A 25,069-nucleotide genomic window follows, 5' to 3' on the forward strand; every position below is an offset into this window, starting at 1 on the left:
TGTTTGCCATAGCATCACTGCATTTCATGCGTGATGAAGATGGCTGTCATAACACAACCAGCTGCCTTGTAGAACCTTATCCCTTATATCAGAGCTCACTCATATTCAGAGTTTATTTCTACAGGATAATAATGTTCAAAAACACAATTTTGCACTGAATAAGTAGTTGATTAATTCCATAATACAGTTATTAAAGTAATAATCATTGAAATCTTAAAAAAATAAACCACATCAGCCCTGATTTAATTTAATGTTTTGATTATTTCTCATAGACCCTCAAATACATTAATCTGTTTTTGTAGAACAGTTTGATTTTCTAGATTTGAATATGAAAACAAGCTCCGGCAGATTTTCTACACGATGCAAGAAATCCTGTTTTATTTTATAAACTGTTTTATTAGAGAAGGAATATGACCAGCTTGTGAACTCCCAGGCCATGGTCTCACCTTTACCCAGCTCTTAGAAAAACATTTGCCTTCCTTGGAAGTCGTTTCAGGGAATGGCTTGGTTCTGGTTTATCGCATGGCATGGGTGCCGGTGCCGCCTGGCAGCCGCGTCCACTTGTGTGCGAAGTGCTTATCTTCTGCTATTACTGCAGCCTGGCAGTCTGACCGACGGACAGCAGAAGGACACGACACAAGGGGGACAAACATCAGTTTTATCTCGGTATGGTCTGAAAAATTAATCAGGGAAGGCTATTTTCCCTCTTTGCCAGAGACTTCCAGATGGTGCCCGAGTGGCAGAAGGAAATTTAGTCCTTCCGTCCCGGGAGCTCAGTGGCACCAGGGGACAGACTTTCCCTTTGAGCAGCAGATTTGATAACACGTAGATTTATCTCCTCACGCTTAGAGTTCCCTTGAAGGTTCCCACCTCTATCACCTCGGAGACTGCCGCCTCAGTCCATCTGCATCCCCAGAGTCCTGGAAAAGGCGACTGGTTCCAGCTAAACCGACTATAGCACTTCCCTGCTAACTGATGTCAATATCCAAACACAGAGCTTAAAAAAACCTTAACAAAACAAACAAAACCAGAAAAGAACCCACACAACTCAACAAATGCACTCTTTTTCGGGAAAAAATAATTTACAGCAGAAGGTTGTTACGATTCTCTTACAGCCACCGCCCCCGGCCGGCCCCGCTCATTACCCCGTGCCGGGGGGCCGGCCGGCCCAGCTCCCGCCCCACCCGGCCGACCCTCCTCCCCGCCCCGCCGGTCCTCCTCCCCGCCCCGCTCTCATTCATTCCCAGCCCCTTCCTCTGCGCTCTTCCCCTTCCCCGGCGCCGCCGGCCCGGCCGCCTCCCCGCCCCGCGCCCGGCAGCGGGCAGGGCCCTCCGCGCCGCAGCCATGGCCGCCAAGGGGGTGGACGAGCGCTCCCCGCTGCTCTCCGCGCCCGGCTCCGGCAATGTCACCCCGACCGCGCCGCCCTATCTGCCGGACAGCAGTCCCCGAGGTAAGGCGGCCGCCGGCGCCCCGGCGCTGTGCCGGGCGGGGGGCGGCCCTGGCGCTGTGGCTGTGGCTGTGCGTGGGGGGGGCCGCGGCGCCCCCGCCCGGGCGCGGCCGTGCGGGGCTCCCCCGGGCCGGGGGCGGCGGGGCCGGGCCGGGGGCCGCCGACAGGGGAGCCCCCGCCCCGCCCCGGCGGGGAACAACAGGTAACGCCGCTCCGTGCCCGGCGCAGGCCGTGCTCCCTCCCCGCCGCGCTCCGGCCTGAGCGGCTCAGGAGGAAAAATAAAAGAAATTAAAATAATTGTTTGCAGGGGCAGAACAAGCCCGAACCGGTCTGCTTATTATAACTCGCTCGCATGCCGCAGCTTGCGTGGTAATTGTTGGACTTGGGTTTCCCCATTAATTAGGAGCAGGATTAAGTGGAAGATCCGGAGCTGAGAGCGGCTCGGCTGGGCACGGCAGCCGCGGGAGGGGCGCAGCGCAGGAGCTCGGCGGCTCGCCCTGGCCGGTGACCATCGCCGTGCCACAGCCCAGAGGTGCCCAGGTGTGGCCAGCGCCTGTCCTGGCAGCCGCACCGAAATACCGAGGAGACTCGGTGCAATGTGGTGGTTGAAGTCCAAAACCATCAGGATGTCCTTGCAAACGCATTCCAAGGCCGTAGCTGGTTTTGGCTTTATTTTTAAAGCAAGTCCGATACTGCGGTTACAAATCTGTAGTCGTGGTATAATTACATGGTATTGTCTTTCTTGTACATACTTAAGAAAAATCATGTTGTTGATCAATTCTGACTATTTAATTAGTAGGTGGAAAAAAATTACTTAGAAAATATAAGTCAGAATACTATCAAAGTACATGAGTAGGATCTTTTTTCCCTTTGGGTTTTTTTTTCAGCTAAACGTTTTAGATCAGAAATTGAGGTGTGGAGAAAGCTGAAGGAATGAAAACTAAATAAGATCAGAGTAGCTTTGCTAGCAGTACCCTTTAAAATTTAAGATTACAATTCTTATCTCAGTAGCTCCAGTGTGCTGGTCGGTCCTTAATGATTTATATTAACTCTGTAGATTCATGATATGCATGTAACTAGAATGAGTGAGCATCTGTCTGTTTTGAATGATATTTAAACTTGTGGAAAGCTAGTCCTCTTGTCTTGGTGGGAAAAGGTATTTCACTTAAGGCTGTAGCTGGTAGTGACTGTTTACTTTGATTTGAACTGGACAAAGGAATATTGGCTTAAAAATCAGCAGAGGTTGGATGCTTTGGCTTTTTATTTGGAGTTGATTTGCCATCAGTTTTTTATTATTGGTATTATTGCCTAAGTAAAAAAAAAATCCATATATATACCTTAGTTTACATTCTGATGTTTGACGCTTTTATTCTTAGTGATCCTTATCCTGTAACCATTATTTTTACATATGTTTCTATCTGTTTTTGGGGTTTTTTTTGTGTTGAGTTGTTTTTTTTTTAAGTCTTTATGAATTTAAAAAGTAATGAAAATGCATTAGATTAGTGACTCTTCTTTGACCACAGGGTAAAACTCATGACCTGGAAATGAGCTGGATCCTAAATGCTCATTTCAGTTGGTAGCCATGTGCCTGCAGTGGGCATCTGTTACTTGAGATAACTGGTTGGGCACCTGTGGTGGGCCTTGAGATAAGTGAGTGAGTGAGATAAGTGGCTTCTCCTCAAAAATGAGGAACATAGAGCTTTCTTGAATGTCGAATATCTTGTGTTTGATCAGTCCATGAGCAAACATACTAGGTAGCACTTCAGAACTGCTCGGCAAAACTTCCAGAAAGATAGCTGTGGGCCAGAATTTTGCAGAGCTGTGACATGGGCCCAGTAGCTCTACGTCCCTTACTCTGTTGGCTTTCCTTAGTGAAAGGATCTATGCAAGCTGAACCACCTTTCTAGCTGACTGTCAGTCTTTATCTCTCTCCCTAGCACAAAGCTAGACTTAGCGGGAAGAAGCATTCCTGTGGAAAAATTGGGTTTGCTTCCAGAGCTTTCTTGATTAACATCACCTGAGTAGTGTGGAGTGGCGGAGGAAGGAGGAAGAAGCCCTTTGTGTCAAAACTACCACCTGAATGTACATTAGTAGGTTTAACCCTGTAATTATCTACTGTGTGCAATGTATTGTGCTGAACTTTAAATTAGAGAGACCATGGTTTGAAGGTAGCCTTCTCTTCCCTTGCTGAGCTGCAGCTGAGACCCAGCTGACCCTTCCCTGTGTAAACTGATGGATGGTTGAATCCTGCTAATGGCTCGGTGCTTGTTCTTAATGATGGAAGCAAGCAAGCAAAAATCTTTCCAGTGTGGATGCAGGCCACAGTATTTAAGAAACTTTTCTCAACATTGACAAAGGGTAAAACTATCAATTATGTTCCCTTGTGGTAGGTTGGTTAGCCAGTGTTTTTTTGTTTTTTTCTTTTAGGTTTTACAGGCTTTTTCCAGGCTTTCTTAGTTCTTAACAACATATCTCTGACATCAATCACTTAGCTTTTCCCCTTACCAACCCCCTCCCACGTCATGATAAATAATGATTTAGATAATGATAAAGAGATTTTTTTTTTTAATCAAATAAAACTCATTTCTGTTTGACCCAGGTAAGCTGCAAGTGGTTCTCTGTGGTTTCCACCCTTCAACTACCAAGGGAGGAAAGTGCATAAGCACCACAAGGAATTTCTCAGGTTGCAAATGGGATATCTTCCATTGCATCGCTGTTCTGTAGGGGTGAAGAGGGAGTCAGATATGCTGCATGGTAGGGCACTTTGCTAATCTTGCTGAACTAATAATAATTACTGTTTTGGGGTTTTTTTGGAGGGGGTGGGTTTGGTTGTTTTGGTTGGGTTTTTTTGTTGTTGTTGTTTTTGGTGTTTGTTTGGTTTTTCTAAAGAAAAATTGATAATATAGCTGTAAACTGGTATGTTAGCAGCAGGGAATCCAGTATCTCATTAAATGTCTCCTGGTGTGTATGTGAAGCTTGCCTTGACCACACAGTCATGTCTAGCATGACAGACAGACAGACCTTTATGAGCTGGTTCTAGATTTTATAGTTACCCTGAAATTCAAGCTGTCAAAAAAAAAAAAAAAATCATACCAAAGTATGCTAATGTGCTTTGAAGCCTTCTTCTTAAGGGGTGATGAGCAGCTAACTCTGAGACAATGTCTTGATTTTCCTTTTCACCATGTCACACCCCCTTACCCTCCCCCAATATATTTTTCTTTACATTTAATTTTGGTGGTGCTGGTTTGTTTTTTGGAGCTCTTCAAAATGCAGGTTTTCTGTGAGCATGAAGGTTACAGTGCCAAGATACCTCATGCTTTCTGCTCCATAGCAAATGTTATTTGCTGCAGCACAGCTCTGAAAAGCAGCCATTATTCGCTTGCTATCTGATATTTGCTGAGCCAGCAGGACAGGAACAGCGAGGCTGCTTACCTGGAAGCCAAGCAGCTCCAATAGGAGGCTGAAGAAGTGGCTGGCACTGTGTGTAGGGGCTCACACACCTTGGTTAACCAGCTTTCAAACTCATAAGAGTTATCACTTGGAAATGGGGTACAGAAAATTAAAAATGTCTAGAAAGTATGGTTGTCAATTTTTAAAGTATTCCAGGATCATGGAAAGCTGCAGTGTTGGTGGCTGTGTATCTCTTCACTTTCTGGTACCCTTAAAATTATTGCTTGCCTTAGTACAGCCACCCTATTCCCACCTCACAGAATTGAGCTGCCACACTTTAAATGGAGAGGAGAAAGTCAAGAACTTTTGTAAAACAGTTGTTGCTTTTCAGAAAAGCTACCTTAAAGCTGGGAGTGAACTGTAGAGGTATCTTGACAGAGAGTTTGGTATTTAGTCTTTGGACCATGCCTTTTTTTTCCTGGCTGCCTGTTCCCCTTGCCAGAAAGTGTCAGCTGCTCACTGCAGGAGCAGTTAGGCGGGCTGCTGACTGCCAAAACCCCCTTGCTGCAGCCTTGACTTTGCCACGGTGGTTAAGACACTGCTATCCCCATCATCTAAGTCTTTAACCAGATTTCTGGAGTGCTCTGGTAGGCTTGAGCTTGTTTCTACTTGCCAAAGTGTGTGGGTTGTGGTTTTGTCTTGTGTGTGTTTGGTTTTTAATGTCTTGTAATGTGTCATGTCCTGCATGTGGCAGCCTTACTTAAAATAGGTTATCACAGTAGTGCAAAATACTGATATTTAATATTTTTTTTTCTGGATGCTGCATTTTTCAGAATGTATTTCCTCAGACACAGAAGCAGTACTGTTACCTGATATTTCTTAAGGATGTTGTTTTCTGTAACCAGTGTTATCAGAGCTGAAGGTGTAAAGTTCACTTCCTCAAGAAATAGAGCATCAGTTAGTGTCATGAATTCAGAATGATATCGCTGCATATAAGTTATTTTTGTTTCTTGTCTGAAATAATTCAAGTATATTGGATGTGGCTTTGAGATTCTCAATCTATCCATCTTTTCCCTGCTGCTCCTGTGAGTTAAAATCAAGCACAGGTCTGGGTCATGTATAGACCAAGCAGCAAAGAGAGATAGATAGCAGCATGGCTATTCAACATGCACTTCAAAGGTGTGTGATGGCTTTTGGATCTGAAGGGCAGACAGGGTTTCTTGTATCCCTCCAGCTTATGACATTCACTTCAAAACAGAGTGAAGGAGAGATGAGTGCTTTCTTACAGGCTTAAATTTAATACTCAGGCTTGTCAGCTTTGATAGCAGCCTGTGATTTCCCTCGCCACCAGCAGGTACTGCTCTGTTGGTATGGGAAGTAGGCTGATCTCTCATTGTTTCTCCAAAGATTTTGTTAGCTGCTTGGATGTAATTTTTGAAAAACTTGCCAAAGCCCAAGGCTGCAGGCCATTTCAAACTACTAGTATTTAAGAAAGCTAAATATGAGCTACTGAATATCTGTTCTGTACTTGCTTACCTGAAAAGCCCTGAACTTCTTGATGAAATAAAAGTCAGTGCTATTATATGCCAAAGAATTGTGGTGATAAGCTTGTGGAAGATTGCTGTGTTGAATTATTTTCATTCCATGGATTCTTAAACCTCAGAGAACCTTCAGTGTTTCCTCCCTGTTTTTTTTTGTGGACTCAAGACTGACAAAGCTGCTGTCTGAAGACTGCTCTTCCCCTGGAGGCCTGAGGCCTTTAAAGCCTTGCTTGTGTTAGCCTTTCCAAAGTGACTGAAGACCTTCGTGTGAATTGATACTTTGGCTCCTGGACAAGAAATGTATCTGGAACCCTTAAAAGCAGAAACTCTGAAACTTCAGGGTTTTTTCTTCAAGACACCATAAATTTCCTCTTGTACTTAAAAAAGATGTACTCAAAAAAAAAAAAAATGCATTACATGCCACTTCCTAGCCAAGATTTGTTTTCTTAACAGGACTTTTTTTTGTTTATACCTGTAGTATCTTTCAATATATGATAAACCCTTGTCTGTATTTCAGTCTTATTTAGATATTTGTGAATGTTGTTTATGACTCTTCCTACCTGTGTCTTGTTTTATTTTCTGGGGTCTTTTTCTTCAAAAGCCAGTCTCTACTGATCTGTGATAGGCTTGGGGTTTTTTAGTGTTTTTCTTCAAGCATTTTCTAAGGACTGCAAAAAGTTGGCTTGAAATAAAGTTGCACAGATGAGTTTTGGATCTGGATTTCTGGGGTGATTTACTGTGTGTTTGTGTTGTGTTACTGGTTTGCTTTACCTACAACTATGGATGGTGTTTGTGTACACAGAAGTTGTGGAGAAGGGGAAAGCAAACTTGTTTTTTTTATGTTTATACTAAACACAGACTTGGAAGGTTTGGGGTTTTTTTCGTTTTTCAGCCTGTGGCTACTAGAAATGATACTTGGTGGAAGCATCCTCTGGTTTTTCAGCTGAGATTTCCTTGTCTTGCAGCAGAGCTTCCCCCTCCATACACTGCCATTGCAAGTCCAGATGCCAGCGGTGTTCCTGTGATAAACTGCCGTGTGTGCCAGTCACTCATCAATTTGGATGGCAAGCTACACCAACACGTGGTTAAATGCACAGTCTGCAATGAAGCTACGGTAAAATGGGTTTTTAGCGTTTTTCTTTTTGTGGGGGGTAGAACTCGTGTCCTCACCTGGCCAGGGTGGGTCCCTGCCTGCCACCCCTGGGAAGAGGATGAGCCAGCCCAGCTGACTGCCAGTGTGGCTGGCGTGCGAGCTCCAGGCTGCTGGCACGAGGATGGTCATAAGCAGTTAGAATAAGTCTTTGTGTGGTTGAGCTGGCTGTGCAGGATGTCTCCTTCTGAGGAGGACAAAAAGCAAAGATGTCATTTAAGTAATTACTCTTCTGTAAAGAAGGATAAAATTGGTTTTGATGGGATGAAGAGCAGTGTAGAATTGAGTTATTCTAAGAATGGGAGAAACAAAGTAACCAACCCACACCTCTCCCTGGATGAATGCTTTTCTCCTGAAATACTATTCAATCACTTGGTTAGCTTGTAACAGATAGTAATAAAACGACTTCGAAATGTTTAAGTCCTAGGTTCTTTTCCAGTGATCAGAGACCTATTTGTTTCTTTTCCTCTTAATTCAAATCTTCACTGTTTGGCCTCCTGCTTTTATTTTTTTTCCTCCTGCCAGTGTTAATTTTGGGATGTGATACTGCAGTGCTCCACAGCTACTGCATGCATTTGTATGAAAAACACTGGATTAGATTTATCATATGGATTTATTATATATTTGTTATATGAAAAGAACTTTAGATCCTGAAAACAGGAAGCGGTAAAACTGCAGGAAATTTTTTTTCCACTTAAAAGAAAGTAGAGGACCTGCCACTGATAGTCATTTTCCTGTCCATTATATAATGTTTCAAGCCAAACAAAGCATCATGCACCTTTTGATTTGCTGCATGAAAGGGACATTGAAACTTGACTCCCGGTTGGAGAAAGATAATTTCAGTACAGTTTTAAATAAGATTACAGTTCCGTGGTGCCGTCATACTCTCTTAGTGACCAAGAAACAGACTGTGATCCTTTCATTGTTGAATAAAGCCATTGTACAAGGCAAGAAGGGTTGTTTGATGTTTTGACTGATTTTGGGTGGTTGTTTTTTGTTGTTTTTTTTTTCTTCTTACTATATCAGTATTTAAGCTCACATTTAATAAAAATAGCTGAACCAAAGCCCTGAATTGTCGTTGCTGAAATATGATTATTTTTTTCCATGAGTTTGCAGAATTTGTTTGTTTTAATAGGGAAATTCTCACTTCTTAAGAAAGAAAAAATTTCTAATTTTGTGTTGACTCTGAAGTTTCCCATGTAAGAGGAAGTGTATTTCTCCGTTAGAAAGAACTTTTCACTGAAGTTGTTCTGGTTTGCTATTCTGTTATGTGGAAAAAAGTGAATTGCTATAACTTCTGATGTGTGTTCTCTGGTGGTTGTGGTTCTTTGTTTTTTCTTTTGTATAGCCAATCAAAAACCCTCCTTCAGGGAAGAAATATGTTAGATGTCAATGTAACTGTCTCCTTATCTGTAAGGATACATCTCGGAAAATAGGCTGTCCAAGACCAAACTGGTAAGAGTAAAACACTGAGTACCTTGAGATGGTTTCTTTTAAAGCAACTGTTGACTTTGTGTTGAGTATTTAAAACTAAAAGAGGTTCAAGCCTCAGTCCCTTTACACAGTCACTTAGAGAGCATTACTGAATTGCTGCTGACACAAGTAGTGCTAGTGTCCATTTTGAATCTATTTTTTAAGATTAAAGAGGAAAAAAAGTTTCTTCTTTTAGTCTCAGATCTGTGTCCCATTATATAACTACTTTATAAGTCAAAAGTAATGTAAAGAACAATAGAAGAAAATCCACTTCTCATTTCTGGGGCTGAATGCTCATAATTTCTTAGGGACTTAGTTATTATAACCACACAGAATACTCACTTTGCAAAGTTCAGAGTAGGGATTCAGAGTGAAATAGGAGATGGAGTAGTAGCTTGGCTTCAGTCTCCTTCTTAGTTACGCTGAGTTTTCATTCTCCTCTCAGCTTTCAACTTTAATGGACACGCTTCTTATAAAAGAAGCAATTGTGATTGCCATAGTGATTGTTCCTACCATTGGGCTTAAGGTGTTAAAGATTCCACTGAGGTAGGAGGAGTTTCATTGTACGTGGTGCAGCTCTGACAGGAGAAAAGGAGATGAAGGCTGAGTCTGCAGTGGAGTTCTACCCCACCAAGTGCCCTAGTCACCAGTCTATTGGCTGTCCTGGTTTTGAAACATAGTTTGATACTTGTGGGAATTACTCTTTTTTGCTAATGCTCTGTTGGGTAGGACTTTAAAACATTCCAAATATTTTCTCAGAGTGCAAAAATGTTCATGGGATAGTGCAGTTATAAAATATCATTTAGCTTGGTAACTAAACTAAATCAGAAATTCATTAGTTTCATTAAAATAATCTCAAAAGGCTACATCTAAGCAGTTTTCCTAAGATAGTCTATGTATTTGTCTTGCTAGAAATGGAGAAAAATTGGTGTAGTGTACTTTGAAGGAGAGAGTTTGGAGTATGTCCTAAATGGAACACTCCAGACTGAAGGAAAGTCATTCAGAATACAATTTTGGTTGTAGATGGAAAAGATGCAATGCAAATTAAATGTTGTTTTAATTTTCCCCTTCACTTTTTTTCATTCTAAGAAGTCTCATTCTCATTCTGAGTTGGCTAATTTGGGTACAGTCATTTTGGACTGACAAATTGTGTAATTAAACTGAAAACACATTGAACATAAAAGCAAATACTTTAAAGTAAACTGATTTCATTTAGTCAACCTAGAGTGGTTTTCCTTTTTAGTTTACTCAATTTGAATGGAATTTTTACTGTGCAAGTATGGATATGCTTTTTATATTGACATGGTTGTCAGTAGTGTGGGAAGAAGAACCAGGTTATGGAAGATCCTTACTCTTTCAACGAGTTTCACATGGGTATGTACATTTCAATTCTCAGGCTTGCTCAGCCTGGGTATTAAGTTTTCACTTTTCTCAGGAGCATGTCTGTCATACGCTTGCAAGTCTTTGATCTCTATAGGGTTTAGGCTTGTATGGCTGATCTTATAGGGAAAGAGAATATTTTTAAAACTGAAAACACTTTGGAGAGCAACCAAAACTGGGTGCATCAGCTGTTTAACAAGTAGATTATAGTTTAAAAGTGTAATAATATTTGGTAGTGACTGAGCTAATTGCTTGAATGCATCGTCCTTCTCTTTTGCTAGCTTAATAACATGTGTTTGTAATGTTCTTAACACAGTAGACGCATCATTACTCTTGGTCCAGTAATGCTGATTCCAGAAGAGCAGCCAGCTCAACCTGCCTTGCCAGTTCAATCAGATGGAACTAGAGTGGTGTGTGGGCACTGTGGAAATACATTCCTTGTAAGTAAAGCATCAGATTCTCCTTCTCACCTCAGCATGCTATCCCCCAAGCTGTTTGTTGTAAGCAGTTCTAAGAGTGTATTGCCTCACTCTCTGGCATCATTGAGGAACTAAAACTTCTGTACTCATTATTACGGATGTATGGTCTGTATTTGGTCATCTTTATATGTGTTTCAAGAAAACTTTTAGCAGTCATTCTGTACATGGATAGATAAAGCCCTGTCTTACTGTTTCGTAAGAGTGAGAGTGGACAGTGCTGGAAGATGAAGTTGGTCTTCCAGGTTCTGTTTATGTTTGCAGTGGTGGCTGTGTTCTGCAGTGGCCAAGAGATCAGTTCCATCATTGCTGTATGAGCCCTGGAAGCTGGTGGTTATGGCACTTGCCTTTGACATAGTTGTAGTTTGTTGGAGAACTGGAGGTTTTGAGAGTTGACAGTTGATTTTGAAGTCCTTTTTGGAAGTGGAAGGATGCACAAATGCTCTTCTGCTGTTGAACTCTCTTTAGTCTTCTAAATGGACAAGGTGCTGCCACACTTCAGTTTTGATTTCATTACACAAGTAAACTAGCTTTGGCTTCATAATCCAGCAGTGATTGAATCTCTCAGATTTGAGTTGTAGGAAATGACTAGGTAAGGGGTACAGTTAAAGAAAACAGTAACGAGAGAGGTGGTATTTTCCTGAAACCAAGGATTATAAAATACATAAAGATCAGAGAATACTCAAGTGCATGTTGTGCAAGGAAAAAGGAAGCTTAGGGGATGCCACTCCACGTTGGCTTGTACCAGCAGAGAGAGACGGGTTGGCTTGTGATAGGCTCTGTAATGGAATAGGCTTGTGCCTTCAAGTCTTTACTTCAGATTTATGGATCAGTGAGCTGCTTTCATGGCTTAATCCCAGTCAGCAACTAAAGTACCATGCAGCTGCTCACTCACTGCAAACACCACCCAGCCCACCTGCCCTGGTGGGGAGGAGAACTGGGAAAAAGGTAAAACTTGTGTGTTGAGATAAAAACAGTTTAATGATTGAAACAGAAAAAAAAAACCACTGCTAATGATGATCATAACAATAATAATAGTAACAAAAAGAGAGAGAGGAAGAAAACCCAAGAGAAATAAGTGGTGTTCAACACAATTGCTCACCACCTGCTGACCCAGCCAGTGCCCCAGCAGTGATCAGCATCTCCCAGCCAAGTTCTCCCTCCAGTTTGTGTACTAAACATGATGTTCTATGGTATGGAATATCCCTTTGGCCAGCTCAGCTGTCTTGGCAGTGCTCTCTCTCAGCTTCTTGTGCACCTCTTTGCTGGCAGAGCATGGGAAACTGAAAAGTCCTTGACTTAGGGTAAACACTGCTTAGCAACAACTGAAACCTTAGCTTGTTACCAACATTGTTACTGAATCCAAAAGAGAGCACTGTACCAGCTATTAAGAAAATTAATACTCTCAGCTGAATCCAGGACAGGTGTGCTGTAATGTCTTAACTATTATAGTAGGTGATGATTTTTTTTTTTTTCTGAAGAGAAATAGGAATATGCTGAGGAATTTACAAGTAATGTGCTAACTGGAAAGCAATTAGAGAGATGCTCGAGAAATACTCTATCTACTAATTCTGCATATATATTAAAAATTACATAATTTCTTATAACCCTTGCTGAAGAACAGTAGTGTGAAACTGAAGATAGCTCAAGTGTGTTTCTGTTTGCCTTTTCTTTTCAGCCTGTCTTTAGAGACTTTCATAGGCATGGGTGTTTTACTTGTCTTGATCCCCTATTAACTTTATATAAGGCAGTCCAATTAACTTGGTAGTTTACAGTATGGGCTACTTCAGGTGAACATAAGGGGAAAAAAACAAACCCATAAAGTCTGGTTTTGCCCATAACTACTAGACTATGCTTTAAAAGGCTAAGTTTTCTAATTTGGGATTTGTGCATGTGACTTCATATCTTCTGGTTACTTTAGGGAACTGCTTATTCCTGTCTGCCAGGATAAGACCTATTTGTCACTTCATGATATGCTGAGAAGAAACTCTCTGAACCATTAGAAATTGGAAGCTGGCTATTTTTTTATGCTGAGTTATCAAGAAACAAACCCGTTTTTTCCTCATGTTACACTGCTTTCCTGCCAGTCTTTTGCTTCCACTTTTTTCTGTAATTAAGACTGAGATTCTGAAAATAAATTTTTTAGTTAAGAAAAATCAGGAAATTCCTTGGATTTGAAAATTAGCAGAGAAGCAACAAAAAAGTGTTTTACCCAGCCTGGAAGCTCAGTTTCTGAGTTAGTATTTATGCCATTTGATATCTCCATGGTGTGAAGAAAATATGTAGTGCTAGATGCATCTCTCAGCAACTCAGTAGGCAATCCCTTTTACTTTATTTGGCAGTTAAAAAATAAATAAAATAGACAAGCAAAGCTAGAATCACTTGGATGGAAAAGTCAAATTGTCATGTTCTGTGTTCTTTTAAGAGTATCAGCTTGTTCCCTGTCTTTCCAAGTTTTTATATTTTTTTCCATTTGCAGACATAACTATGGGGCCTGTGTTTAGTTTGCCTCTGCACATGGGGGAAGTACTTTTTACAAATTATGAAGTGCACACTCTTTGCTATGGAGTGCCTGAAAGTTTCTCTGTCTTAGCTGGAGGAATGCCTTGGTACTGAAGTGAAATTGTAGCCAAACTATTGATACTTCAAATCTTGTTAATCAGGTATTTTTTTTTTTTCCTTTGGTAACCTGATAGGAGTTCTTTCTGTGTTGTTTTCTACTGTTTCTGGCAGGTTTGGACTTGACAAGTGGAAAAAGGGATAGAATAGAAAAAGAGGACAGGATGAGGGTTTAACTGTGTTGGTAAATATCAGTTGGATCTGGTTCAGGCTGTTTTGAGAGCTTTTGGACTTGGGCTGTGAAGTTACTGATTTGGACAGCAGTAAGTCATTCCTTGCTACTCCTCTCTGAGGGACATCTGCCTGCAGTGGTCTGTGGCTGTCAGAGGCTGAGTTACCTTTGGAAATGAGGGCAGGAGAGGGCTGTTCCTGCATCCTCCCCCTGTCTGCCATCTTCCTGCTACTGTCCTGTTTTTGAAGGGACATCAGGGACAAGAAGCCAGGAACAAGCTATTGAAGTCACAGGCTGTAGGCTGAGCACTGTGCTTTTCCCATTTTGTTGGTTTTTTTTTAAACTAATCAAATATGATAATTACTTCTATGATTTTATGTGTGTGTAGGACTGTGTATGTATTTATGTACATATGCCTTTTTTCGTTCTGTTTTGGGCTTTTTTTTTCTTTTTCCACTGTCTTGTGTTGAATGCACTGAGAGCTATTTTAGGCTTCAAAGGAGAATGTTTGACTATTCTTCTAGTCATTCCTTTGATGGATGTCTGGTTTTGTCCACAGTAGAAATATTGACGAGCTCTGGTTTCCTCATCTCTTCATCTGTGTTTCAGTGCATCTAACCAGGGATTTAGGCTGTATGTTGTATTGCTCCAATTAAAAAAATCATTGTATTCTTAGCAGAGATGTAAATTTCATGTAACTGTAGCTTCTTAACAACAAGAATTAATATTAGGTACTTAAAAGCACTCTGCAGTATGGGTAAAAAATGCCAGCTTAAGCATGTTTTAGAATGAACATAACCTTTCCCCACTGTGGTAATATGATTTGAGTTCTTGTACTTTGAAAGTCTCATCACAGTTTTGCTCTTTTTCTACAAATCCTTCTGGTCTGTGTAAAAGGCATCATAATAGTTGCTACTTCTTTTATTTCCAGGTAAGTCTCAATGAAAACAGATTATTGCTGACTCCTTTTTCCATCAATATTTACAACCCAAATGCATTTGAGTTTGTAGCCATTAATAATTTGGGCTAATAATTAGAAATCTTAAAATCCTGGAAAGATCATTAATGAGTAACTGAGGAAATGGAGTTGCCTACATTGTGATATAGAATAAAAAATGGAATATATAAGTTGAATTACCGTTAGGTAAAATATAGGTCCTGGAATTAGACTTCCTTTTATTTCTGGAATTGCACTTTAAAAAGGTGAAATAACTGCTCTGGTGAGGCCTCTATCCCCAATACTGACAATTGCATCTTACCCAACTTTCACTGTGTAGAATTAAGGGAAATTGAGTAGGTTTTTGAAAAGGGTGCAGAAAAATACTTGCTCCTCTGCCAGGAATGTGGAAGTAGAATTAATGCTCTTAAAAAGCTTTGCTTGGGTGGGGAGTATTACAGAAGTTTTATTAAGGAATAAAATAGAACTCTGCTAAATCCATTTGGTCAAGTTTTGTAAATAAATAATACCAGTTACATAGTTGTTCTGTAAATGTGTAAATGGATACTTCAGAAAAAGAAAATAAAAGATGGTTTTCTTTTTAATGGGGATTTATCCCCAAGTAAATAAAAGTGAGGGAGATGTTCAGGAGGTGGAAAGATTCTCAATAAATACCACAGTTTAAAACTTTGCTCACAGCAAAATCTCTTCATACTGGTAAGGCATGAGAAGACACATCTTTCTTTGCTCATAAAATCATAAATTTCTTCTGTGCATTTAAATGGTGCTTGCTGTAGGTTGGTGCTGTTTTCCATATGAGGATGGGCTCCGATTTTGATTTGAGGTTGTAGCAGTTTCACAACACTGTTCACTTCACTAGGAGAGCTTCAGATTTCTCACAGAGATAAGGCAGGGACTAATAGAGGCACTGGAGATCTGCACTGTGGCTTCTTCCCCTGCTTTTAACTTTGTGTGACTTTTGCATCACCAAGAAAACTCCCACCTAACCTCCACTTGAGAAGGGCAAGGGAAGAGAGCTGCAGTTACAAAATAACTGCTCACAGGGAGAAGAAAGAGAGCCTTATTCCCTTCATCAAGGCAAACATGTTTAGAATGCTTGTTTAATACTGTTATCACAGAATGAAATTTAACAGAACTTGCTGTTTTTAAGTGAGTATATCACTGTGTTATCTCCTGGTTGAGTTAGTTCTAGGCATTGCTTTCACTGAGGCTTTTTTTCCAATGTTTCCCACATAGGTTTTAGTCTGAGCATGGAAGGTGACCCTACCATGTACAATTTTACATATCATCTTTTTAACAGTAATGTAAAGTAGCCACTAGTGTTCTCTATTTCTTTGATGTAAAACCTGATATTTACTTTCTAAAATATTCTTTAACACATCTTTCTGTGTACCCAAACTTAGCTTTCACAAGTGATGCAAGGCTTGAGAAAAGATTGGAAAATACTTCTGCCTGTAATTGTGCCAAAGAAAATACACTTATTTTGATTCAGGGCATATTCCTAGTCTTTAAGTAAGAGAAGAAAACATACTAATATTATAATGTTGCCCATACTATGCCAGTGGATGCAACCACATTACGTCAAGAAAATTTTGTAATATTAAGGCAAGTCATGGGAAATGTTCACATAGAAATCCCAGTCTGACGTTGCCACTGACAAAAGGGCATCCCATTTATAGGAGAAAACAAGAAATAAGTCAAAGAAAGACTGAGAAGCAAAATATTTTCATAGTGACATTTAACATTAAGTGCAACAACCATTTTCTCAGGTTGCTTTTCAACCTTTTCCTTTTTTCTTTTTACAGTGGATGGAACTGAGGTTTAACACGCTAGCAAAATGCCCACACTGCAAAAAAATGTAAGTTCTCTGAAAGCAAGGTTATGTAAATTACTGTGAAGTAGCCAGTGTTTCTTCTGTAAGTCTTTGGAGTAAAATGTGTCAGCTGTGCTGATTATTTTGCTGTGCTCATCTGAACTTCAAGGCTAAAGCAGATATTGTGTGCATGTGAATTCTCCATTCATTATGCAGAAATCAGTAGCTTTGACAAATCCACCTGCATTTATGAAAATGCTCTGATTAAATTGATAGGGGCAAAAATAAAAAAATAAAACAGGAATGGGTTGCTGAAATTACCATTTTATGTCCTTGAAATTTTACCTCTTCATAGTAAAATTAAGATGTCATCTTTAAAGGTAGAACTTGAATCACTTTATTGTATGGGGAGGAAAGGAAACAATCTGAATTTGAAAGAGGGTTTACTTACACTATAAACACAACAACTAATGCAATAGCTTGTTTAATGTTTATGAATTACTGTGGAATAACTTATCTATTCGTTATTACTTCAAGAAGTACAAGAAAAATTAGAATACAAGCGACTGTAAGCTTTTTGTTTTGCTTTGGGGGTTTTTGGGCCTCTCTTTTTGAGTATTTGTTTGTCCTTTCTTGTCTGGAATTCTTCATTTGAATTGTTGCACTAGTAACATACTTTAAATTTGTGTGGGATCTCAGCCACAGGGTGTGAAATAAGACACAAATATTACTTCAGAGACCTTCATGTTCTGCTGATTTATTTAAATATGTGTCTTCCTTTGACAAGCAAGTGTGACTTCCAGTTAAAGGAGCAAATGTGTTTTCCACTGGGAATGGAGAACCTCATCTGTGTTGCATGTTGTAGGAAAACCAGCAGGTCCCTTAGGAAGGAGAAAGCTGAGGATAAATGTACCATAGTAGGTGTGGTCATGGCCTAGCCTTCAACACTGATTGAAGTCTTTTTATCAGAATATTTGATAGAGAAGTCAGTCTAGTGCTGTGTTTAACCTCAGGGGTGTAACTGACCCAGTGTGGAGTTGTGAATGTGTTCTGATTTACTTAGGTTAAATAAACTCAGTCTTGATGAGATGCTGCTTTGCAGGGGTGTTTGTACTGACACATTAAGTCTCTTCAGTCCTTGAGGAGGGGTTGGAGTTTTGATCTTTGGTTTGTTTTAAAACTAATTGCAATTATGTTTTATATTTTATGTCATCCTTGTTAGCTGACCTTGGCTTTTTTCTTGACTCTCCTTAGGTCAGTGTTATTTGTTGTTTAACCTTAAAGACCAAAACACACAGTAAAAACCAAACAAACAAAAAAACCCAACCCTAATAATAACAGCAGCAAAATAAACCACGCTCCAAGCAACAGTCCAAACTCACAGCATGTGATCTTTTGGTCTGTCTTCTGTTGATTAATGTTGCTTCTGTTTTAAATTCCAGCCAAACTCAAAGGTTTTCATAGTATTTTCCTCCATAAAGTGCAAAGCATGCTATCTGTATGTAGGAAAGTGGGAGCCTCTCTGCAGTGCAATTTGTGATAATTACAGCTTGCGTGGCAACTGAATCGCAGAATGCAAAACAAATTTTAACAAGTGGGCACGTCTGTCCTTGGGCTGAGGATGCAAAATTTAGCTTTGAATGAGTTGTTTGGTGCTTTCCCTCATTTGAGATGTGATGGTTGGGCGTTCTGCACTTGCAGCAGCATAAACATTTCCAATACATGGATTTAGGGCACAGCATAGGTGAGACAGAGCTTTGAGTCACGATCATGGAATAAATTACTGCGGTGACCTGCTTTCTATTAGGTCTTTGTCAGAGATCATCATAGCCAAGTAGCTAGAAGGGAATGTAGGGTTTCATCTTACGAATGCAAAACTTCTTTCATTAGTAGCTGAGTAGTAGATGTAGAACTGTTCATTCAGTCTGTTGAACAAGTTGATGATTGCACTGAAAAAGGGATAGTGTAGACTAAGGCAAAAAGGCCCCGTGAGTCACTGCAACATTAAGTTTTTCAAGGAGACATAGGCTGACACTTTTAGATTCATAATTTTGTTTCAAATGTTTTTAAAAGTGCAGTGAATCTCTGCAAATAGTTTGTTTGTGACCTTTATCTGGTTGATGGATACTAGACCTTTATATTATGAATGTCTTCTAAAACTGCAGGGGAGTTCAGAAGTTATTACATGAGAGAGTTAATAATGAAACAGTGTTCAGGGAGAAATAAAGCCATCATGCCTCATAGTACCTAAACAAAGGAACCTCTCATATCTGAATGTAGGGGGAAATAGGATCTTGTCTGTTTTTAATCCCATCTATGTGCTACCATTGTGATACAATTTTTTGTGACACACTTGCCTTGTCTTGTAATTTAACTTTGGAAATGTAGGAAATAAATTGTAAATAAGCATAAATTATGCTGTAGAGAATAAAATCTTAATTGGTAAATGACCACATCTCCTTGGAAGTGGACTATAAACCTATCATGTCAGTATAGGTAAGGTGTTTGCAGAAGCCTTACTGATGGGTAATGGCTGTGCCTGACACAGGCCCTTACTTGCATTGGGAAAATAAATGTAGCTAATGAGGAAATTGTCATGACACAGTTTTATTTTATAGTGACACCTGGGAATGGTGGGGAGACTGTTTCTTTTTGCTGATTTAGTGTTCTTCTGTATTTTTAAATACCAGATGTTTATCAGCTTGTTTTCCAAGAGTGAGACATCCAGGGAAGGCTTCCGGTATTTTTCTTGTTTAATGATGAAGAAGCAGGAACTGGTTTTTTGTTTGCTGTTCTCTTTCTCAAGATGTATATTAGATCATCTAGAAAATTCAGTCCATTAATTCAGTTTCTAGAAAGAGAATCAAATGGTACAAGTTATTATTTCAGAATGTCAAATCTATTTTTTTTTCTGTAGAACCTATCTCTCTTACTTTTTAAGGTCTGCCAAGACTATGAACCCTAATGAATTTATAACAACTTAGCCCCATAAAGGACTTCTAGGAAAGAGAGAGATATTGGAACCACATCACTGCTGTGAAGGCTAATTTCAGGAGTGCTATTCACCTTCAAAATATTGGCATTTTAATTTTCCTCTTAAAAGCATGTTTGAAATCCTGGTCATAATTCCTATTATTTGGAGCACAAGAGACCCAGCCTGCCTTCCTGTGCTACTTCTTTTATAGCCTTTGTCCCACATGGCAGTTTTCCCCTCTTGTAATTACTCCCTGATTCAATATTGAATTTTGCATCTTTAATGTCTGCTGCCGAGTTCTGGCAGGTGCCTTTGCTTCCTCAGCAGCAGCTCAGAAAGAAGGAACTGCTAGCTCTGTAGAGAGTTGCCTCATATTCTCACAATGGAACTAATTGGTTGCTTCTGTGATATGAAAAAGTTCTTTTGATCCCATTTTTATCGGATGTGCTTGTCAAATTTCTCACAATTGATAGGTTTTTGGGATAGAGTTTCAACTTTCTTTATTCTAAGTTAGTTTGTGGGTTTTATGTGTAATTTGGGGTGGATACAGGAAGCCTCACTATCTAGAGAGGGCCAGTGGCTAACATCACTGTTGGAAGATGAAAAATGAATTGATTTATTTGGACTCCTGGGTCTGGTAGGTGACTGTATAATTTTAATATCTTTATTTAATCATTGCTTTCTGTGGAAAGAGAAAAGCAGCTAAATTGAGACATTCTTTACATTTCCATTTTGTGGTATTTGAATTGATGGTTTCTCCCCCAGCCTTTTTTACTGGATAGGAGAAGACACGAGAAACATGGATGCAAAATATACACAGCACCTGCAATATTATGATTACAAAACCAAGACTGTAAGTCAGCTCTGAAAGTAAAAGTCTCTTTCCCAGAAAGAACTTTGTCTCTCTGTGCAATACACAGCACAGTAAATATCATGTATGTTTTAGGTGTATTGAACATGACATTTTTACTAGCTTATTTTATGGTATCCAGCTCTGTGATAGAATTAAGTACATAGCCACAAAATCCTGCAAAGGAGGGAACCTAAGGTCAGTTTGGCAAACTCAGTCTCTCCCCTTTTCCCCTTTTATAAAAGTACTGTTTGGTTTTATTATTTTTAACTCGTAACCTGGAATTGAAAAACATACCCCTTTTCTAGAATGACTGTAGAGTGGTGTTTGAGGGAGTGTGTGGAGGTGTGTGAGAGGGTAAGATACCATTATTTGCCCAACTGGGAATTCTCTTACCCTAATCCTACCCTCCAATGGCACCCTCCAGTGTCCCATTTCACTATATATGACTTTTCCAGCTCCTCTGAAAATGGCTTGTGAGTAGTCACTTTATTCAACTCCTGCCTTGAAAGATGAAGCTCAATGTGTTAACTTGAGGACTGTGGTGGTGTTTGTTTTTGTTTTTTTCCTCTTGGAGCATTTCAGAAATTCCTTGTAAAGAAATAACGTTGAAGTAAAGCCGCTTAAAGCAATCTATTTGAAGGCTTTCTAAGACAAATGCTTAAAAAATTTTAGTCACATGCTAAGCATATGAGGCCTTGCTATGTGGTTAATTAACCAGAGCCAGAAATTTGGTCAGTCATATGATGCGTGTCTTTCTTCAATTGTTTAGCAGTGCTTTTTTCTGGTCTGCATTTATCTTGAATAGGTTGAACTATCATGAGATGAGTGAAAGTGTTACACTATTTCCAAAGGTGTCTTGATCTCCCAGAATGGGATGAAGTACTTAACTAATGATAGCATGCTTCAGGATGCTTCAAAACACCTCTAAGATAGATAATAAATGTTTTTTAAAACCACTTTTGCTTCTCTAGTCCTTTCAACTATTTCAATTGACTTAATTAATGTTCCTATTTTCCTCATTAGTAAGCCGTATGTGATTGCAAATGTGTGACTCAAGATGAATTTCCTAAGCAATGCTGAGGTTCTAGAATATTTTCTCTAACCTGTAGTAGATATGTTTTAATTGCATTTTATATTCTGTTAGATCGAAGCAATGTACTAGCTTGACACAGCAGTTAGAGACAGACCTGTCTCTCCTGGAGTTCATAGTCTAGATGATGAGTGACAGAACTTCCAGGGGATTTATTTACCTTGGTTGTCAGAAGCGATTTGTGCAGCTCACATAAATTGGGGTAGAACTCTGAAAGAAATTGCAAAGTAAGAAGAATTTGTCATGCTCTTCAAGTTGACTTAATGGCCTAAAGAATTTCAGTATTTGGAGATGTTGAACATGGAAAAAATTACATGTCTGTGACTAAAATGATCTGTATTTATCTTCAGAGCAGTTTAGTCACTGAACAGTATTGAGTATCCAAGAAATGGATAGAGAAGGTTGTTATTAATGACATGTAGGGGTGGTAGAAGTTATTTTCAGTTACTTAGATGCAGTGAAGTATTGAAGCCATATGCTAATGTACTAAAAGTCTGAAGTGTGTCTTGAAACCAGCATGGAAGCTGACAAGCAAATTTGAATTTTGCCACCCAAAGGCTATCCAAGACAATTTATTGGGGTGCACTATGGGTACAGAAGGTAGACACACTCAAACTGTGGGTGTGGCACCATTTCCTTTCTTGTAAACATCTAGATTTTTAGGTACTAGATAATCACCAATACTTCCCCTCTAAAACAAAAATGTGGGCTCTGTACAGGTACTTTGTAGTGTAACTGTAGACTTTGCTTACAGCTTCTATAAACTCAAGATGATGTATATGTACTCTCTTTCCATCCCCCACTGAGACTGACCAGTTACTGTTTATGTTAGTGCTGGTTTTTGTGGTGGTTGTTACTTGGTTGGTTGGGTTTGGGATTTTTTGTTTGCTTTTAATTTACAATACCATTTATTTTCTGACAGTTCTTCTGTTGGAAGTGCACTGCCACGGAGGCGCTGCTGTGCGTATATCACAATTGGAATGATATGCATCTTCATTGGCGTTGGATTAACTGTGAGTGATGTCCCATGATAAATTTGCAACTGTGTGCAGGGGTGTGTGTGTTCAGAACAATTCTCTTGGTTGACCAGCTCTTCTTTTCCCAGCATTTGAGTAAAACTTCCTAAATCGGTGTGGTTTTCATAATTTCTATCAAAACGGTGGACTTAATCATCTGAGTAAGCCAGAAAAAATATTTTTTCTTTTTTTTAGAAAAGGTATTCTGGCACTGTGATAATCTTTTTTCTCATGTTAAATTTGACTCTTCATCTCTAAAAACTTCAGTTTTATGAAAAATGGTTCACTTCACTGTAGAAATATTGGAACATCTTGCTCTTGCTAGAGCTCTCAAAACTTCCAGGTTTCCAGAAATACATGTTGCTGTATAGCCAGAAATATAAGTTCCCCTGCAATAGAGGTGAGTGGGATTCCAAGCACTAAAATATGTATGTGTCTTTGTAATTTTTACAAGCTGGAAAAAGTAAAACCAGTTGATAAGCTATTTACAAATGAAAAGGCTCACTCTGTTGTTACTTGGAAAGCTATCCAGCTTACCAGTATCTCATACGGGTTACCAGAGCCAACTTTCTACCTGGCAATCCCAGAAAAGTTCATGTGAATTCACCTCCAGTGAATTCATACATGTAATTCTCATTGTACTTTTAACTTGTGTTTTAAATTGAATAATTATTTATTTGTGAGCTTAAATAAGTTATGAAGGATTTTCCAGGTTTTGTAGTAGAAACAAAGCCAGAAATAAAAACAGTGAGACAAATTTATTTTCCTTTTTTTTAATGACCTTACTGAATTGGAAAATTATGTGAAAACATTTTTTCATTAAGTTTGTCCAGATGCTTGTGTAGCCTCCATCCTTGTAGTTATTTGGGACTTAGCTGGGTTAAAACCATGAACAGCTTGGTCTGACCTTGGGGTTGACCCTACTTTGAATGGGGAGCTTGCAGTAGATGTATCCTGATCACCCTTCCAGGATCAATTATCCTATGATTATGTAAAATAAAGCTAATAAAATACACAATTTACCCATACCAGAGTTGAAAAGGTGCTGAAATGTTTCTCCTTAATATAACTTGCTCTTCCCTGAGGAACAGATAGTGCTGTATGTTTGACACTACTGTTTTCTCTTTTTAGGTTGGTACACAAGATTTCGCCAGGCGATTTCACGCAACATATGTTTCTTGGGCTGTTGCTTATCTCTTAGGTTTAATCTGCCTCATTCGAGCCTGCTACTGGGGAGCCATTAAAGTCAGCTATCCAGAGCACAGTTTTGCATAGAGAAATTGTTAGGTTATAGATGAACATCTAGTAGTTCTGGATATTACATCTTGGACACTTTTAAAACCTTTCCTATAAGGATTCCATTCTGTTCAAGGTAGTTTAAAGACTGGGGGTCTCTAAGAACAAATGTTCATTGCACTACATAATATGCAAATAGTTTGTTTTGCTGCTAGATTCCCTAGCTCTGAATACTAAAGCTGTGTTTACATGTTCATAACTCTGTCTTTATAGGCGTTGAATTTTATTTCAACAGACAGTATTAAGTTTTACATTTCCTTTGTTAAAATCCGTCTGCCATTTTTCTAGATGATCAGTAAGAATTCAAAAGCAAGAGTGTTTATAAGTGTTTCTACAGTAGCTTCACATTTGTACCTAACATTTTAACTAGAATTATATTCAAGTGGCTTGCTTTAAAACCTAAGCAATAAGCATTATGCTTGAACTGCTTTACTGCATCTTTTGCCTAAGATCATAGTGACCTTATTCAGGAAATGAAAGTTGTGAGTGTTTAAAAGACTGACACTGTTGCTAGAGAGACATTTGTAAACACTGTATGCTTGGAGACTTTTCAGGTAGAGAGATACTATTTTGGTAGTCCAATTAAATTCCCCTTTATCCGGGGCTTGATTTCAGTTAGGATAAATGCTTTCTCCTCAAGGATCCTGGGACTGAGGTTTTGGGTTGTTTTAGTTTGTTTTTTATTTTATTTTTTTTTAACTGGCAAATCCTAAAAGCCATGTTCGGATTATGGAACTTAACTCTGGTTATTCGTACAAGTTCCTTTACAGGGTCTAAGGGAAGCATTTCATGACTTGGTTTGTAATACTTCAGTGTCATGTAGATGACAATAAGACGGTGATGGGTTGCCTCTTACTTTCCTCTGATCGCATCGGATTTTCCCTGCTTGGGAGAGTTATGACACTGGTCACTGCAAAGGGAGACACTGTAAATTCTCATTAACTGCTGTAATAAGGAAATGAGTAAACTATTACTTGGACCATTCCATCAAAGTACATCTAGTCAATTTAGCACTGACTTGCTAAGAGAATACGGAAACAGAAAGTTTTTTCAAATGATGTATTCACAAAGGATTGAGGGACCAGTTCTTGCACTGCCCATCTTTATAATTTTAAACAAGTTTTTGCTAAATTCAGAAGGAATGTCCTGAGTGATTTAGACAACTGTAGTAATTTAGATAATGGGGTCAGATGGGTAAATTAATATGGATGTTTCAGGGATACATGTAATTTAAATTATCTATGTTCCTGCTAAGTCAAAATGATATTCGGATAAGGATTTTGGAGCACAATAAATGTAAATGATCGAACTGTAAATGATCTGTCTTTGTATGATGCTAAATGTATAAAAGCAGTAGCTCAGGATTACAATGTACCTTTTACAAATAAACTAATAAATAAAGATTATTATTCAAACTTAAA

The 25,069-nt window shown here is 39.3% G+C and overlaps 1 protein-coding gene across 4 annotated transcripts; it reads left to right on the forward strand.

Annotated features, from left to right (window-relative positions):
- The first annotated feature begins 1,284 nt into the window (after positions 1-1,284).
- On the forward strand, positions 1,285-25,069 carry PIP4P2 (phosphatidylinositol-4,5-bisphosphate 4-phosphatase 2). Of its 4 annotated transcripts, none has more exons than XM_005517034.3 (7): positions 1,285-1,450; positions 7,344-7,492; positions 8,877-8,983; positions 10,698-10,821; positions 16,412-16,464; positions 22,259-22,349; positions 23,484-25,069. In XM_005517034.3, exons 1-7 carry the CDS (start codon positions 1,345-1,347, stop codon positions 23,625-23,627), a joined length of 774 nt encoding a protein of 257 aa, XP_005517091.1. In that variant the 5' UTR covers positions 1,285-1,344; the 3' UTR covers positions 23,628-25,069. The 4 variants fall into 4 exon arrangements, with proteins under 4 accessions (XP_005517091.1, XP_014109224.1, XP_087922354.1 ...); XM_014253749.2 differs by having other exon boundaries at positions 7,347-7,492; XM_088066228.1 differs by lacking the exon at positions 1,285-1,450 and adding an exon at positions 4,085-4,201.

The sequence above is a fragment of the Pseudopodoces humilis genome, chromosome 1 (assembly GCF_049639895.1).
Source record: "Pseudopodoces humilis isolate 2021_Gansu_Grassland_sample_001 chromosome 1, ASM4963989v1, whole genome shotgun sequence".
Taxonomy (NCBI): Eukaryota; Metazoa; Chordata; class Aves; order Passeriformes; family Paridae; genus Pseudopodoces; species Pseudopodoces humilis.

What these genes read in the sequence shown, in the direction of transcription:
- PIP4P2 (XM_005517034.3), top strand. Translation starts at nt 1,345, where the DNA reads ATGGCCGCCAAGGGGGTGGACGAGCGCTCCCCGCTGCTCTCCGCGCCC. An exon ending in ACTGTGGAAATACATTCCTT is followed by an intron (nt 10,822 to 16,411) that starts GTAAGTAAAGCA and finishes TTCTTTTTACAG; the next exon opens with TGGATGGAACTGAGGTTTAA. An exon ending in TGCCCACACTGCAAAAAAAT is followed by an intron (nt 16,465 to 22,258) that starts GTAAGTTCTCTG and finishes ATTTTCTGACAG; the next exon opens with TTCTTCTGTTGGAAGTGCAC.